Here is an 18,178-nt window from a genome sequence, read left to right as displayed (position 1 = left end):
ACGAGTCCGAGAATCTAAGCACAGGAGAACTGCGTTTAGCATAAACAGAGAAATCACACGAGAAACAGGGTTGGAGCTGTACTGACAGAGTAACTCGAGTAACTCGTCAGCTGCTATTTAAGCTGAGCCCTCAGCTTAAATAGCCCAGAAGTCCAGGTAAACAGGTAGATTCACGGCAGGTGCGTGGGCCAAGGGCGGGAGCCCAGCTGAGCTCATGAGCAAAGGATAGGCTAAGAAGTCACCACAGCTGACTGGTACAGTGCCAGTATCACTGCTGATCAACCTCCTGTTTCACTCTGCATACTCGTAGAAGAAGGCCAGAAAATTACAGGTAATGATTCATTGCAGAGTGGTTTAAACATATGGTGAGTGAAAAAGAAACACTCAGAGCATCAAACGGCCCCAAGTACCTCGGTCTATCGTCGCGTAGCTGAGGGAGGATCCAGGGTCACCTGACCCACTGAAACTATCTGCTTTATCATAAAGGAAAGCAGTCTGTTGCTGAAGACTGACGAGTATAAAATAGCATTTTTGCACCAACAAGGTGATTCTCAAAGTGCTGTTGGCCAAAAACTTGGTAGATCTCGGCGTGGTGTGCAGTGTGCCGTTAATAAACTGGGGAAACGGGACAAGTAAACGTCTAAAGAAGAAGTGGAGGGCTTTAAAAAATATCTGCAACATTTAAAAACTGTATCCACAAGAAATAGAAAAAAAACGGAAGAAGTGAAGAGTTAAAACATCTTAAAGAAGTCCAGTCACTTTCTCTCCAAGCTCCTTAGACTGTAATGTATGTACGGAGGTAGTCTATAGCTGTCTATGGCTGTTTGTACAGCACAGTGCTTTTCAGCCAGCAGTGTTGGGTATTTTGTCAAAATGTGAGGAATTGTAGATGCTGAGAAGTCAGATTTTGACTGACTACACAATACTGTCTATAAACCATTGGTTGGCAACAGCTTCTTCTTTCAACTTGACAATGATCGGAATCAAAGCTGTATAGGAAACCACACAGTGGAACTAATCAAGGACTCTTCCCAGAGTCCAGAGCTCAAAAGTATTTAAGCGGTGTAGGACGTGGAACAAAATGCATCCAGCATCTAAAGAAGAGCTTAGACGTGTCCTTTCAGAAGGCTGGAGAACTGTTCTCAAAGAAATAACAAAAAGATTTCAGGCTGTATTGAAGAATAAAGGGAGTCATATCAAATATGACTTTAAATATATCAAATAATGTCAAGTTCATAAGAATTGTAAAAAGTCCGTTTTTGCCTTTTAAACTGTGCTTCCATATATGGTTGGACATGTTGTAATAAACTGTTGCACCCATTTTTCATTTTCCTAGCAAAATATGAGGAAATGAAATTATACTTTAGACTTTTGCATAGTATTGGAAAGACCCTCTGAGGAAATACTTTTTTCTCCTGTCAGTTGCGTAAGCTTTAGACATAACATTTGCTTTCTCAGTGGAAAGTCACGGAAAGGAACCAGAGAGAAAGAGGAATTTAAAAGAGGAAAAAGAGGAACAGTTTCTTTTAAGAGCAGGATAAAAGTACTCACACAGCTCAGACCTGAACTTGTCATAGTCGAAGCTGAAGCTATGTCTCCACAAAGGTAACGTACATGTTTATCTCTGGTACATCTATTGTTCTATTTTATTGTACAGCTTTGAAACTGAATGCGATGATTTTCAAATTCTCTGTTTGATGCTGGAATCATATTCAAAATATTTTATTATGGCCGCATACTTTACTGTGAACTTTAAATGATGTGCATTCTACTTTTATTTACATTTCAGGCGGTGCTATTTTTTGGAAACATAGTTGTGCTAAGATATTCCTGCACAGTAAATGGTCGTGTCTTTGAATGACTTCTCTTATGTTGGTGTTTTCAGCACATCTGTGGCTGTTTTGATTGGGACCGTAGTCATCGTGTCCCTAATGAGACCGGACTGCACAGCTATTAAGGAAAATAACGAAGGATTCAAACTATGCGTCACATCAATGCGAGGTGTCAAAGACCTCTCACATCAAAACATCACCAGTGTTCCATCAAGTCTTTCCAACGAAACACAGTATTTGGACATCTCCTACAACGTCATCCAAACGCTGGAAGGAACTGAGTTTTCTGGACTATCCCAGCTTTGTTTTTTGAAAGCAGCTCACTGTGGACTTCGGGAGATTTCAGCCACAGTGTTCATCCACACACCAGCACTCAAAATTCTCAACATATCTAACAATGACTTAGCGTTCATCCCTGACATTTCCTTGAAACAGCTGAAAATTCTTGATCTGGCCAACAACCTGTATACCAGCTATGAATTACCGGCATCCTTTCAGAACTTTACAAAGCTAGACTTCCTGTCTCTGGGTAGTACAGCTGCTCTGTCAGTGAGCTACGGTGACTTTGATGCCCTGATGAATGCTTCTGTTCAGCATCTGGCTTTGGGAGCAGGAACTCACTGGCAAAAGTATGAATCTGGTTCTCTTGCAAAAATCAAGTCTCTCAAAAAACTGTCCCTCTTTGCATCTTTTTGTGGAACCTTTGGGATGTTTGAGAACCTCCTTGTGGACTTGAATGTGACACAAGCAAAAATGTTGCGATTCATCTCTCTATTTCCAGACAGCTGCAATGTGAGCGACAACCCCTTTAAGAACCTGAGAACAATGCCTTTTATACAGAATCTCACCTTAGAAAACACCTGGATAAACAGCACGTTTATGGTGGTGTTCATGAAGAACGTGTGGCTTTCCCCTCTCCACGAGCTCTCATTTGTCAACATCACTTACAATGAGGATACACCAGATGGCTTTAATTTACCACCCATTAATCACACAATCAATCTTTCCTCAGTTATCTTTAATGGTGTGAATCATTATCAATACAGATATCCCACGATAAACATGAGCTTTGAGGCCTTCTCCAGACTGACCTATTTAAAGTTCTCTGGGACTGGAATGAATATTTTACCCTGCAGAGTCATGACTGCCCTGCCATCACTGGAGATTCTTGATCTATCAGATAACCTGCTGACAGAATCGGGCTTCTGGTGGACTCCGTGTTCAAACAGCTCTGTTTTTCCCAAACTGCGGAAGCTGTCTTTAAGCAGGAACCGCTTCAGCAGTCTTTCCTTTATCTCTCAGAAGACACATCAGATGAACTCACTAGAGTCTCTGGATCTCAGCTTCAACTCCATCCACTTGGATGGGGACTGCTATTGGCCTGCTCAGCTGACTGAGCTTAGCCTTGGAAACAACAACCTGGGCAACAGTGTCTTTGCATATCTGTCATCAGACTTTGAGAAGATTGACTTGTCAAAGACAGGAATAACGTCTATAATGCAAAAGGATCTGACTCGCTTTTCCAAGCTGACACATCTTACACTTAGCTCCAACAGCATCCAGGTTATCCCGGTAGATCTTAGTGTCCCAGCTCTGCTAAGTCTTCACATAGACCAGAATGCTATCACATCTATATCGAGAGAGGTCTTGGCAGGGCTTCCCAGGCTTCAGAAACTCAAAGTTGGAGGCAATCCGTTTGTCTGCTCGTGTGACTCCTATTGGTTCATCACTGCTTTCAACAAGTCCTTGTTAATGGACTGGCCCTTAGATTATACATGTAACACACCACTGTCATTTGCAGGTCTGCCATTGTCAGAGTACAAACCCAGTAAGCTGTCGTGTGAGATGTGGCTTCAAGCTGCAGTTGCGCTGCCCGTGCTAATAGTTATATCTGCAGCCGTAGGTCTGGTTTTTCATAAATGTGATGGAGCATGGTATACAAAGATGTTATGGGTCTGGATAAGGATGAAAAGGAGAGGCAAGAAACGTTCCAATATTTTGAACAATGCATCCTTTAGTTATCATGCGTTCATTTCCTACAGTAATCAAGATTCTGACTGGGTGGACACCCACCTGGTTCCCACTTTGGAAGGTGCTGGATTTTCCCTATGTGTCCACGAGAGAGACTTTGTCCCTGGAGAGTGGATCATAGACAACATCATCAACTGTGTTGAGTCTAGCTACAAGACGCTGTTTGTCCTCTCCAAACACTTTGTGCAAAGCGAATGGTGCAACTACGAGCTCTTCTTCGCTCAGCACCGAGCCATCAGTGTCCATCGGGACTCACTGGTCTTCATATTATTGGAGCCCATTCCGACAGACTCTCTTCCTAAGAAGTATTTGAGACTCAGAAGTTTGCTGAGGCAGCAGACATACCTTGAGTGGCCAAAAGATGACAGGAAGCAGCAGACTTTCTGGGCAAGCCTGAAATCCACGCTGCATATTGCAGACAAATCTGTTGTTCTGAAAGACATTGCACTGGCCATTTCAGATACAGTACCTCTGTTTGCAGACCAAATGTAAGTCACGAAACTATTTTATTCAAGCATGAAATGTGCACATACTAATGTGCACAATGAAACAGGTTTGGGTTGATGATAAAAAATGATTTTTGTCAATGAAAAAAATGAAAACAAACCATTATAAATATAAATATAATCAATAACTGGTCAATATTAAATCTGAAATATTTCAGTATTTCGATGATCATTTGTATTTTGCATGCAGAGAAATGTGGTGTCTGTTCTGATGTGGCTTTGTCTTTGTGTCTCCATCCACTGTTTTTAATGACACTTTGCAACACACAGCAAGGAATGATGATGCTGTACAGTACAGGTGACGTATTTGTCCATATAGCACCAAATCACAGTCATCTCAAGATGGTTTGTATTCTAAAGTAGAGACACTACAATAATACAAAGAAAACACAAGAAAACAATTGGTGACAGTGGGAAGGAAAAACTCCTTTTTAACAGGAAGAACCCTTTAGCAAAAACAGGCTCTGGGAGGGGCAAATATCGGGGTTAGGAGAGGAAGAAAAGGACAAAGACACAGTGTGAAAGAGAGGCAGAGATTAATAATCACTAATGATTAAATGCAGAGAGGCGTATAAAGTGAGTGAAAAAGAAACGAGGGCTATTTCTGTATCATGTCTTTGCTCTCAGTTTACGTTGGCAGTCGTTACTCATCATTGCCATTGTAGAAACGACTGTAACCACAATGACTTTAGAAGACTGAATTTTGTCCGTGTGAATAAATATGTTCTTTCCACTTTTTGATTGGTTATATAATGCTAGGTACAACTGCTGTTATGTAGTCACTAACTAGGTGTTTTATAGAAACTGATATCAGTAGAATATTATTTTATCTTTTCTATCTTTTACTTTGTTTGTTTGTTAAATAAACATTTTATTAAAAATGTATGAGTTTTCACATTTCCTCTGAGAGCTCAATGTTACAATGTACATGGAGGTATGTTATGAATATGCTATAACTATGAGTATGTACAGGCTATGAACCGGATATAATTATGAAAACTATACAGAAATATGAACTATAAATATGAAATCTAATGGATTCTAATTGTTGTTACGCTTTACAGGTGAGACAGATAGTGTCACGACTGGGGCAGCAGCCGTGTGATGTGTGGAAAAGGACTCGAATGCAGCACTACTTGAAATGCAGGGTGATTATTATAGAAGACAGAACACAAAGTGGGGATGACAAAACAGAGCTAAGGATAAACTAAACTATAGAACGGCAAACCTGAAACACGAGAGGAGGACTGCAGGGAGAGCACATGGAGTCACCGAGAGGTTCACGGAGCAATGCAGAGTGCGCAATAACACGGTGACACAGAGGATGAATACAGACGACGCGACAAAGAACACAGGCAGACACACACTATAAATCCACAGAGGGACACTGGGAAATCACACACAGGTGGGAGACACAGCTGGACCTGATTAGCCTGACGAGACACTAACACCAGGGACCAACAGAGGGAGCACCAACCCAGAAACCCAGCATTCAAAACCCCAAAACACAAATAATAATAACAATAAACTCAAAACACTGGGTCGACGACCCAGGACCATGACAGACAGAGCACTGCCATGAAACTAATAAAACTCAATTCATAATTCTTGACTTCATTACATGATGTTTTACATTTCTTTGTGGACATATGCTCATTTGGACCACTTGGTGGCAGCACTGCATGCAGGAACACCATCATATAAACGTCCAGTCTCTTTTTTACCACTTGGTCCACTCTGCTGTGAAGAAGTGGAAATAATCTGTTTGTAAATTCTATGATGAATAATTATTTTACTCCGAACACCTCCATAAATGATCTCACTCCAGTCCACATCACATCAGATAAGACCCTCATGCTGCTTTAAACTTTTCAGTTCATTACAGATACCGTGTTGCCCAATTAAACCACCAGCTCTTCCCGTACCTTCTCTGTGCACTCACACAGGTTGTAGAAAAGAGTTTAGTGCAGATGAAGTGGTGAAAAGCTGAGGCAGAGAAATAAAAATACACTGAAAATAAAAGCAGCAAAATGAGTCAAAATTAACAGACAAGTTAGTTGTTGCAGCTGCTGTTGCTGCACAGTCAACAGTAGTAACAGCTAGTAACGAGTCCTCACGGGCACAGGAGGCTGTGACTCCATAGAGAAGTGCAGGAGGAGCAAAAGTGAAAGGTGAAATTAACAAGGTAAGAAAAATAGACGGAGGGACGACCACGTCCATGAGCCACTGCTCAAAGATAAAGTGTATTTTTTGCCACATGCTGCAGTTCAGTGCAACTAAGAATGACTAAGAACTAACCCAATAACAACTGTACAAACCTGATTAAAAAGAAAAACTATTTCAAAACATTCCCAGCACGCCCCTGCAGGCGGTCTTCAATCTTCCAGCTCGGGTCCTCTACCAGAGGCCTGGGAGCTTGAGGGTCCTGCAGTATCTTAGCTGTTCCCAGGACTGCGCTCTTCTGGACAGAGATCTCCGATGTTATTCCCGGGATCTGCTGGAGCCACTCGCCTAGCTTGGGAGTCACCGCACCTAGTGCTCCGATTACCACGGGGACCACCGTTACCTTCACCCTCCACATCCTCTCGAGCTCTTCTCTGAGCCCTTGGTATTTCTCCAGCTTCTCGTGTTCCTTCTTCCTGATATTGCTGTCATTGGGAACCGCTACATCGATCACTACGGCTGTCTTCTTCTGTCTGTCTACCACCACTATGTCTGGTTGGTTAGCCACCACCATTTTGTCCGTCTGTATCTGGAAGTCCCACAGGATCTTAGCTCGGTCATTCTCCACCACCCTTGGGGGCATCTCCCATTTTGACCTCAGGACTTCCAGGTTATACTCGACACAGATGTTCCTGTACACTATGCCGGCCACTTGGTTATGTTGTTCCATGTATGCCTTGCCTGCTAGCATCTTGCACCCTGCTGTTATGTGCTGGATTGTCTCTGGGGCATCTTTACACAGCCTGGGGTCTGGCCTGCTGTGATGGACTCCAGCCTCTATGGATCTGTGCTCATATTTCTCTTTAAATCTTAAAAAAAGATTTAGAAAGAATGTTAGGAAAGCCTTGCATTACACATGGTCTTGAACACCCCACGCCCGCCTTTTAAACTCACCCCTGCTTGCTGCAGTATAATATATACTCAACTGAATTAATTTGTATTTATATAGATCTAAGCGGCAATCACCTAAAGGTGCTTTATATTTAAGATAAAGACTGTAAAATAAAGAGAACCGAGTGAGCACTTGGTGACAGTGGGAGGGAAAAACTCTCTTTTAACAGGTAGAAACCTCTGAAAGAACCAAGTTTAGGGATCCGCCGCCATCTCTTGTGACTAGTTGGGGGTGAGAGTATAAGGGTATATTTGGAATATATTCCTCAAACTGTACACAACAATATGGCGATTACATCACACTTCCCAAGAATAATGTGATCTGAGTAAGACCTGAGATCTGATTTGTATCCTGAGTCCAGGATTATACTCACCATTTGCAATGCACTCAGTCTTGTTCTTATTACATTATTTCATAGTCTGTTCCTTGGAGGACACACCCAGAATGTGCTGCACAGTCTGGGACTCTACTGTAGTGACTGCTTGTAGGCTGCAGGCACGTGGACTTCCAAACAAAATTGTTTACCCACTAATGACACAATCTGCATGACCCGGATGCAAGTGCACCCTCACATAATTGCAAAAAGTACAACACTGGCATGAGCCTGGAGTGCATGCACCTTTGGGCAAATTGTACAGCTGGTATATTTTCTGCTGTGGCTCAAAAGTAGATCCGTGGTTAAGAGCTGAAGTCATTGAGGTCTGAGACACTGCAGAGAGCAGACCTCACGAGAGCCTGTTTCCATGGCTCTATGCATAATAAATACTCACAGTATGATTCATTAGAATCAGAATCAGAATCAGAAAGGGTTTTATTGCCAAATGTTGAGCAGGTTTACAACATTAGGAAATTGCTGCGGTGCTTCAGTGCAAACATGCTGTCATAAATTGCGCTTAAATAGACATGAAAAAATAAAAGTAAGAATAAGAATTAAAAGTGCTACGTAGAAAGATATATGCATGAGTGCAGGTGGTGATCAGTGCCAAAACATGGAATGATGCAGTGACACAGCGTAGGGTCATGTGTTAGTGGTGGGAACAGTCATATGGTTATTGTTCATGTGTCCAACAGCAGAGGGGAAGAAACTGTTCTTATGGCGAGAGGTTCTGGTGCGAATGGACCGGAGCCTCCTGCCTGAGGGGAGCAGGTCAAACAGACTGTGTCCAGGGTGAGAAGGGTCAGCTGAGATCCGAGCTGCACGCCGCAGTGTCCTGGAGGTGTACAGGTCCTGCAGAGATGGGAGTCTGCAGCCAATCACCTTCTCAGCAGAGCGCACAACACGCTGCAGTCTCTGTTTAACCTCCATAACTACAACATCACCGAGGAACAGAACAGGCTATGGAAATCATTTACTACAACATGTGAAGAGACGTCTTTACCATGTAGATTTTGTCTAAGAGAGCTTCTACTTACATTCAGCTTTTTAATTAATAACCCCAAAAATGAGCAATACAAAGCAATCCTCCATCAGTATTCCCCTGTTATCCTCACTTAGCCCTCATCAAGGCCCTTTCTTCGTTTTACTCAGGCTGTCATTCAGAGATGCATCACTGGCATTAACATCACCACCTATGTTGCCATTTGCATCCACAGACAAGCAAGAGCCACGATGTTTAATTCATGAGATTTCAAAATCACTCGTAAGTTGTCAAATGCCACTCATTTTATAGGAATGAATTATTCAGCACCGCATTAGGTGATGTGTTTTATGAGTGATGATTGGAAGAATGAGACTCATCTTCTTTAACTAACAACCTATAACAATTATATAAACATTATATAAGACCAAGGGCTGCAAACAAGATCGCTGCAGAAATGTGGACAGCTACAAACTGGGAGAGCAGAGCTGCATGGTCCGAATCATTTCTGTATGATCTATGAGAAAGCAGAGTCCTCTGTTTGCAAGCCGATACCGTAGCCTTATTTAGATTTTACAGCATTTCTAGTAGATAATTGCCGAAGGAATAAGTTACGGTTTGGGAGGCAGATCCTCGTGTACTAATGAGAGGTTAATGAATTGAAAAAGGCAGAGTGGGGCACGAAAACGAGAACAAACAGATTTTAGTGCAGGGGGTTTATATAACCAGAGAACCTGTGAGGTCTGATCCAACTCCTGAAGTTTACATGAATAATCTCCAATTCACAAGCTGAGACCACACACTCGTTTAGACTCGACAGCACTTCTGGTAGATAATGGATGAATTGAGGCTGCAGCTGGGGAAGTAGTGCACGACTGTTCATTTGTTCAAAGGCCCTCCGGTTGTGAATCAGAGTAAACAGAGTATCACTGGTATTTAAGGTTAACTGTGTTTTACTTTGAGTTGATCAGTTTACATGTTCCACTTTCTGTGCTTCAGATATTTCATCTGCAGATTAATTATTTTCACAGAATAGTCAGCTGTTCAGCATCTGCTGCTGATTTAGGAAACACACCCAGGTTAACCCATGAAAGTCACAGTTTAATATAACATAATGCCATTGCTATATTCTGCAAAAAGATAAGCAACTTTATCATGTTTGCTCAGCTCAGAGCTCAGTGAAGGATTCCCCTTCTTGGGTTTTCCTTTTGACCCAGGTGTCATCACTGTACGTGGCCAGGTGCTGTCCCTGGGCCTCACAGTGGGTTGACCGACACTGTGGCTGATTGTGACCCACACCCGTTTTCACACCTTGGCTTGTGTGATTAGGTAGAGGATCAATAGGGGGTCCATGACCCTCTTGGGGGGACACTCCCATAGGACGCCAAACCTGGGACTCGCCACCACTCACCGCTCTTAGAACTGAAGAATCTTCTCAGATGAAACGTCTTCAAGGAGTCCAGACGCTTTTCTTTTCCAGCTCCTTAGACAATTCTGGAGAAAGTATAATCAGATACCATCTTTCCTATGGACTTTTCAATGTCTACAGTCTCAGATGAACACTGAGACTCAGACTAAGGAACATGAACTTGACACTGGGACTTGGACTCAACAGACATGGAGACATGACAGACTGGGGGGAGAAAGGGACAAAACACAGGAAGATGAATACGGGAGAGAACAGACGGACAGGACTGCTAACGTATTCACAGAGACAGAACATGACCGGGGGAAAGAAGGTAAACACGGGGACACTGATGACAGGACACCGAGACGAGAAAGAGAAAGACTGGACCCTAAAGGGAACTAACATAAAAAACAAGAAATCAAGAAGAAACTCAGAGGCACGAGAGGGAACCATACTAAGGAACTAGAACAGGGGTGGGCAATCTCAGTCCACGAGGGCCGGTGTCCCTGCAGGTTTTAGATCTCACCTTGGGTCAACACACCTGAATCACATGATTAGTTCGTTACCAGGCCTCTGGAGAACTGCAGGAGCTAATTTAGCCATTTAAATCAGCTGTGTTGGTTTGAGGACACGTCTAAAACCTGCAGGTTTAGTGAAAATAATAAATTCATTAGGAGTTCTCTGTTTGTGGCATAAAGTTCAGTCACAGATCTTTCTGTTCACTTGCTGAAGGATTCACAGAACTTTAAAACTAGCGTGGATCTCTTTAATCTCCTGATTTTATTCTCATCCCAAACATTCATGACAACCAAGAGCATTAGTAAACACACTAATGAATTTTATTTTGTTATGATTTGACATTGATTGCAATACTTAAACATTTACCCTTTTCTCCTTTTTCAGATTTACTCAGCAGACACATTATCTCATAATGCTCCAGCCCTTCTGTCTTCATTAACTAGCTCAGACACTGTAAGGTGGTCGGTTGATGCTGATGCTGATTCTGGTGTGTCCTTTGATTGGTGGAGGTAGTCAAAGTTAACATTGTCGGTCCGTGTCCTCGTGTGTCTCTGCAGACGTTGCTTATATCACTTTGACCAAACAGGAAGCTGCTTCTTTACCTGCAGCGTACAATGGGAAGCCACACATTTTTGTTTTCTATTGCAATGCATGGAGCAAGACTGACAGACTGCAAAACTGAAGATGCAATCAAGGAGTCCAATGAATGAAAAAATACAAAAGCTGCACGTGCTGCCCACCTTTCTCATAAGCATCAGTTTTTACTGGGCTTTATTTGATGAACTGACCGAGCCCACATCCCCTCACATGTTCAGCCGTGTACACAAAGGCTGTGTAGAAAATCAGCTTCACAAAATCAAACTTGACACTCAACAAAAATGCCGGTTTGAAATAAAGACGTCAGTGGTCAGAAACAGGATTACATAGATTACTGTGCAAATGTTTAATGTACTAAAAGTAATGTGACGATTCTTTCTCAGTTAACATTAGTCACAGCACAGTGGGAGAAAAGTACACTCGCAGTCAAGTTACCTGGACGTTAAGCTGTTCAGTGCTTCAAGAACTTTTATCAGCGTCTCTTTCTTTTCACAGACTCTTATATTGGTTTTATCATATTGAGATCAGTGACCTATAAGGACCTCACTGTCTATTTTCTGGAAGCTAAAGCAGTTGTTTATAAGTAAATGTTGTTTTGCCAAAGTGTGTCGGCGGGTGCTCAGATTCCTCTCTGATGCTACTGCAAGAGCAAATAAAAACAATTCTCAAACCCTTTGCACAGTATTGTTTATGGCCAGGTCACAAATGTTTCCTAGTTTTTCTCTTAAAATTGGAAAAATATACGGTGACTGAAAACTGTGGCTCGTGTTAGCTGCATTAAAAATGCATAGAACATTAATTTGGATTATAAAAATCTAAGATCGGGGAAACCTGCAGTCAGCTGAGACTGAAGACGTCACCTGGATGAGCGACGAAACGTTTCTCCCACTGAAAACATCCAGATGAACAGAATCAACAGAAAAACTACTTTATTTGCAGTATTTGATCATAATTTCATTTGTTGGCCCATCCTCTTTTTAATGTTGACTGACACTGAATTATTTAATAAAACAGTTTATATGTGATGACGACGTCTGCCTAAACATGTCTTACTTTTGCTTTTGCCGTGTGTCGGACATCATGAGGAAACCGACATGGACGGAGCATGAAACTGTCTCCACACTGCAGTGGATTTATAATATCATATGTTGTATATATTCTCAAACCGCCCATCCATACACACACAGAGAAAACCAAAAAATCAGACGGTCATAATTCATACAGATTAAGTGAAAATAGCCATCGTGACATCACCCATTGATTTGATACGATCAGTCAGAAGCTTGAGTTTGTACCTTCATCATTAACATCTCAGTTTATTGGAGCAAGAAGCTTATTTGAACCATTGTACACATATTTGTTTATGATGTTTCAAATCTGAGTTACATAAGGTTGTTTTAAACCAGCAATGATGAGACTTACAGTTAGGATTAGGGTTCAGAGTAATCCTAATTCATAACGGCTTCATTTCCCGACAGAAGTTTACTTTCCTTTGTATTTGTTAAAACATTGGTCCATTGGAGCCAAAGACACTGGAGAGTCATTGGCTATAGCAGCCTTCACTGATATTGCACTTTAAGGCCTCATTGATCCAGCTTGATGGCGAGGTTCATCTCACACGCACAGCTCAGACGGCGCCTGACACTTTACGTGTGAATTCAATGTGGAGACAAAATATTTGTATCTGGAACATTGTTGAATTTACAGCCACACAGTTTCATCTGCTATGCTGTGTCTGAAATGATTCCCTTTTAGCCTAATCAGCTGTGACCCACCTTTGATAAGGATATTATGTGAGGCAGCTTTGATATGATGAAGCAACAAGCATACCAAAGGTTTTCTGCTATCAAAGGTTAATTCTGTTTGTGTCTGTGAAGGTTCTCGGACATCCAGGTCGTTGTAATCTGAGGGGGAAAGAAAAGCAACGAGTGAAAGAAGCCATCTATGCGTCCACTGTGAACAGCCATCCGTGACGAGAGGGAGTGGCTTATGACACCAACTGTCTGCCACCTATAATCTGGTTGTGAGATCCCTCCACACGTGTGAGTTCCTGTCACAGATAATCCTCCATTTGGAGCCGTCCCATATGGAAAAGAAATAGTAAAAACTTATATGTGATTACTCATGAAAGTGGCCACTTTCTCATTACTTTCATACATTGTTTTAGTATCCAAAACATACAAGTTTCATTATATAATTTTTCAAGGGATCTTATATCTGTTTTCACTCTTATATGCTTTTCACACAAGACAGATACAAACTTTATAAGATTTATATATATCTTTTCCATATGGGGTGGTATAACCAAGATTTACAAAAGAGACCTTTTTAGTCAATATGACCCAAAATGAGTGACTGAGCCAATAAACTCAGCAGGACAGTATTTACAGGGGTCACGTCAGAAAGCCTTTCCCATAAACTTCTATAGGACTGCAAGTCTGTTTGCAACCACAGCTGTTGCCATCTGGTGGCAGATGAATGCAGGTTTTCATGAACTTAGCTTTATTTTTCTGACACATAAGCTACACCCATGTTTTCTACTGGGTATGTTTTTAACTAATATATTTACTTACTGTACATGACTTATGTGGGATTGTACGTATTGTTGGAATTGTTGTTATTTTTATCATAAAGGTCCCAAATTTCCGGAAACACTAAAAAAACGTCTTTCAGGTAACTTTGGAACTCAAAATGTGTCCCAGCTCATGAGCAGGATTAAAGGAACGCTGCCAGCACGGGTGCCAAACATGATAATCTTATAAAACTGGGACTTGGGAATATCAGACACTACATCCTCATGTTTTATTTACACTCCTGAAAACCATTCATGATGCTGAATTCATTTGTTACAGGACAAAAAATCAATAATAAAATAAAATTAATGAAGAAAGTCTAAAAAGAAACAACAAGCTTCTTTCTGAGGATGATACACATCTGCTGTCACTGCTATGAAAACAGACAAAGAACATTTTAAATAACAGAGCTCCTGCCTTCTAGAGAAATATTCCCATACAAGTAAACGACTTTCTCAATTCTAATATTTTCATTTTAGATTTTGTCACAGACAGTCTCATCTATTTTTGCTCCTCTACTGACTGTGATGGATTGCCTTTGCCACTTGGTTCCCATACGATGTGGATCTGAGATACACTATGTGCACAAAAGTATTGGGCCACGAATACCATGAAGCTCTGATGCATAGTTTTTGTCCTGATGATTCCACAGGACGTTGTTAGATCAGCAGACTGGTGGTGACTTAACTACGAGCATCAGCACTCAGTAACTCTGCTTTGCCACTTTATATGATCTGCTTTCTCATGGTTGAGTCACTTTAGTTCCTAAGAGGTTCCACTTTGCAATAATACCACTTATAGCTGACTGTCGAATGTCTAAGATGGAAGAAACAAAAACAGACTTAGGGTGGTTTAGTATGAAAGCACCACGCTCAAATTCTGTGAGCACGGTGCTCAAAATCTTTAGGATGGCCCACTCTTTTACAAATGTCTGTGACCACAGACCAGGTGAACAGGTTTGGAGTTGATAGATCTGAGTTCATGATTGTGGCAGTCTGTGACTTACTGTGGCGCAGTGTTTGTCCATAAAATAATGTATTTCATATTTTCTCACATTTTTCATTTTTTCTCATAAAGAGCATTTTGTCTTGAGATAAAAAGATGTTTCTTTGGAAATGTCGGTTTACTTGTATGTGAGTATAAGTGTTATAAGACATGTTTGACCAGCTGACCATCAGTGCTGAAAGAAAAAGGCAGTTCGATAATGATGTTAATTCAAACTAAGCAGTTTCTGACAGTAGCTGCTAATCCACACAGTAACCTGGTGTCAGAGAACTCCATCATGTTTCTTAAGCAACACATAGACAAAACTATGAACAAGAACAAAAACAACACAGTATCAGTAATGACCAATTGATGTCCAAAGCTAGAAAAACATGATCCAAGTTGTAATTAACCTAAATTATTCTGAACAGATCCCAGTACAGTGTTTGCTTTAAGTCTTGGCTCTCAGTGGTCCCGTCTCATCTTCAACACGTCATAGTTCTGTATCACCCCAATATAACACACCCGCTCTACTTTAGACTTACAGTGAGGGCTGGATCCTCTGACTGAATCCTCCCTTAACTAACCAATCGCAGCAGATGGCCCTGCCCCTCCCTGAGCCTGGTTCTGCTGGAGGTTTCTTCCTGTTAAAAGGGAGTTTTTCCTTCCCACTGTCGCCAAAGTGCTGCTCATAGGAGTTCATATGATTGTTGGGTTTTCTCTGTATGTATTATTGTAGGGTCTACCTTACAATGTAAAGCACTTTGATGTGACTGTTGTGATTTGAACTATATTGAATTGAACTGTCTGTCCCTGGTACGGGACTGTGGTATTTAGAGTCTCCGCTTTCACAAACTGGATGTTGGCAACAACTGCCTGCTGGATTCAGTGTTGGTGAATTGATGATGTGAGTAAATTCAAGCCCATGTGTTTGTGATTCATGGTTCGTGGCTGAGATCTTTCTTCCTTCTTCTAAGATGAGACCTTTCAAACCTTATGCTTAGATACTGTTTCGAGAAGGCCCTGCAGATAACCTGCTGATCCCCGGGGACAAGAAGTGTTCTCATTAGATGCAATTACTTAAACGTTCCCTAGATGTTCAGCAGAGCTAAACGTGCTGTTCCCTTTTAAAGCGACTTCTTTATCTGCCGGGTCAACTGGGGCTCTCCAGAAAAGACGGGGCAGATGTCAGTTTGGTTAAACGGGATACTGCAGCTTCCTGTTTCATCTCACTGCTGATCAAAGCTTCTGTTTCCCTACATACTCAGGCTGAGGCGCTGCTTTGTCAAGTTGATCACTCTTTTGTAAAGACTTGAAAATAACTCGTCTCAACATGTCTGCACGTAAACACACACACACACACACACACACACACACACACACACACATTTAGCCTTATGACTAGAATGAAAAAATTAAACACATTTGCATTGAGCGAGTCAACAGTTCATTCACAACATGAAGGTTCAGTAAAAAGCAAAACAGTTTCAGTAAAAGAGGAATGCATGTATGAAACGTTAGATTAGGATCATTCGCTGGAATGTGCTGCACCGACACAAAGATGGAAATAGTCCAATGCCTGGTTGTCATTTCTCTTGAATATTCTGTACAATAATGTACATCAGTGGAAGTCCTGGATCTTCTCTTCTGGATCTTGCCTGTTACTAGTAACTGGAAGGACCCCAGAAGTTGGAGAATTCATGTGATCCCACTCCCGCTAGTCACATGGTTTCATGTTTGATCCACTGGCTTGTGAAATATTCCACAAAAAGCTTTAAAAGATCATAAGAAGGTTCCACCAGATCTTTACTTGATCTTCTGAACAATCTGTTAATCCATTAGCGTCTCCACAATCACAGTAGACCAGTAAAGCACTCACTCGTTACAATTTAGTCTTTCGTGGTCTCCATATCATTTCTTTCACGTCTTTCCTGGTCACGATCCATTTCTGCATCTACTCCACAAAATAAAAATAAACACAACTTTTAATTTTTGATATTTCTTCAGTTCTTCAGGTTTTTTTCTTGTATTTTCAAGATATCAAGACACCCATTTTAAACAAACACACACACAAAATCTGTAACCAGGATAGAGTGGATATGAGCTGACACATGGAAACATGGAATAGCTTGTTTGTTTTGTCTGTCTGTCTGTGGGTTCAGCTGGCCTGGCGCACGCAGCCAGCTTTAGCACACGGTGCCGTTCTCCTGTCGAGATTTGGGACAGGTAGACCTCGGTATTGGTTGAACAGAGGGCGCGAGAGTGCAGAAGAAGCCAGAGATAAGTGTGAGGCCGAGGCCTCCCCAGGCGCAGAACATGGACCAGCCGTAGCCGTGGCCGATATCATCGGGCAAGCTGTACAGGTACCGCGGGTAACGGGAAAGCTCGAAGTTGATGCCAGCGACGCAGGTACAGAGGGAGATGATACAGAAGGTTCCTGCAAAAACAACAAGATGTTGAAAGATGTGATATCCGTGGTGAGCACCGGCAGCAGGAACTGAACAGGTCACATCATGCAAAATTTAAAATACAGTTGCAGCTGCTTTAATACTTTTAATGCCGATTATCTTTGAATAGATCCCAAACACACTGTAACTTTTTCCCTGCGTTGTGTTCACTGGAAATGCTTCACCTAATGCATTAAGTGTTATTATTATGAAGTATCCATGAAGTATTTGTGAGAATTCACAGTGAAAATGTCACAGTGGGCTGTGGTAGAACAGCAAATACAATTATGATTTTGACTTCCCACAATAAAATGAGCATGACTGAGCAAAGTTTCAAATCCAAAGCTAAAGCACATCACACACTCCCTAAATGAGTGCCTGCATGTTAGTCACAGCCTAGTGCAGCCCTGGATGATGCAAACACAACAATGACGATTTGGGATAAGGCCACGGATCATTAAACTGTTGAAGCACTTGGTTATGAACATTTTCCATCCTTCACTTTTCATCGCTTCAGTTTTTCAAATAGTTCTTCTATGTCATGTTTTCTTTCTGAAATTCTCTCTCACACAGTTGAATGAAAAGATCAGAAACTGAGTAAAATGACAGATTCAGCAGGCGAACGAACAGTTATTTCCCCATCTTCACAGATCCTCCGTCAGACACATGTACAAGACCATATACTGTGCACATTGCTGTTGATCAATGAGCCGACCTCCCAGCCCACTGTTCCTTCAGTGGTGCTGGTTTCAGTCATTGTGCAAATGTCCTGTTTATAAGGTTGAAACCTGCAGTCAGCTGATGATGA

The 18,178-nt window shown here is 41.7% G+C and overlaps 2 protein-coding genes across 3 annotated transcripts in view; one reads left to right on the top strand and one right to left on the bottom strand.

Annotated features, from left to right (window-relative positions):
• Nucleotides 1-1,572: 1,572 nt before the first annotated feature.
• On the top strand, nucleotides 1,573-6,427 carry LOC146555992 (toll-like receptor 1). Of its 2 annotated transcripts, XM_085252156.1 has the most exons (3): nucleotides 1,573-1,605; nucleotides 1,886-4,351; nucleotides 5,434-6,427. In XM_085252156.1, the coding sequence occupies exons 1-3, from the start codon at nucleotides 1,592-1,594 to the stop codon at nucleotides 5,435-5,437; spliced, it is 2,484 nt and encodes an 827-aa protein (XP_085108282.1). In that variant the 5' UTR covers nucleotides 1,573-1,591; the 3' UTR covers nucleotides 5,438-6,427. The 2 variants fall into 2 exon arrangements, with proteins under 2 accessions (XP_085108282.1, XP_085108281.1); XM_085252155.1 differs by having other exon boundaries at nucleotides 1,886-6,426.
• A 7,719-nt stretch (nucleotides 6,428-14,146) lies between these two features.
• The window catches only part of tmem178bb (transmembrane protein 178Bb), a 69,464-nt gene continuing 65,432 nt past the window's right edge, over nucleotides 14,147-18,178 (bottom strand). Inside the window, exon 5 of the mRNA XM_085251752.1 lies at nucleotides 14,147-17,360. Coding sequence (XP_085107878.1) covers nucleotides 17,110-17,360 — 251 coding nt within the window. The 3' untranslated portion in view covers nucleotides 14,147-17,109. The remainder of the gene's footprint in view (nucleotides 17,361-18,178) is intronic.

The sequence above is a fragment of the Mchenga conophoros genome, linkage group LG17 (genome assembly GCF_057382185.1).
Source record: "Mchenga conophoros isolate Kocher_MC1m ecotype Shallow Benthic linkage group LG17, M_conophoros_male_GT1.1, whole genome shotgun sequence".
Taxonomy (NCBI): Eukaryota; Metazoa; Chordata; class Actinopteri; order Cichliformes; family Cichlidae; genus Mchenga; species Mchenga conophoros.
Note: the sequence above shows the minus strand (reverse complement) of the source record. Positions and strands in the feature narration are given on the sequence as shown.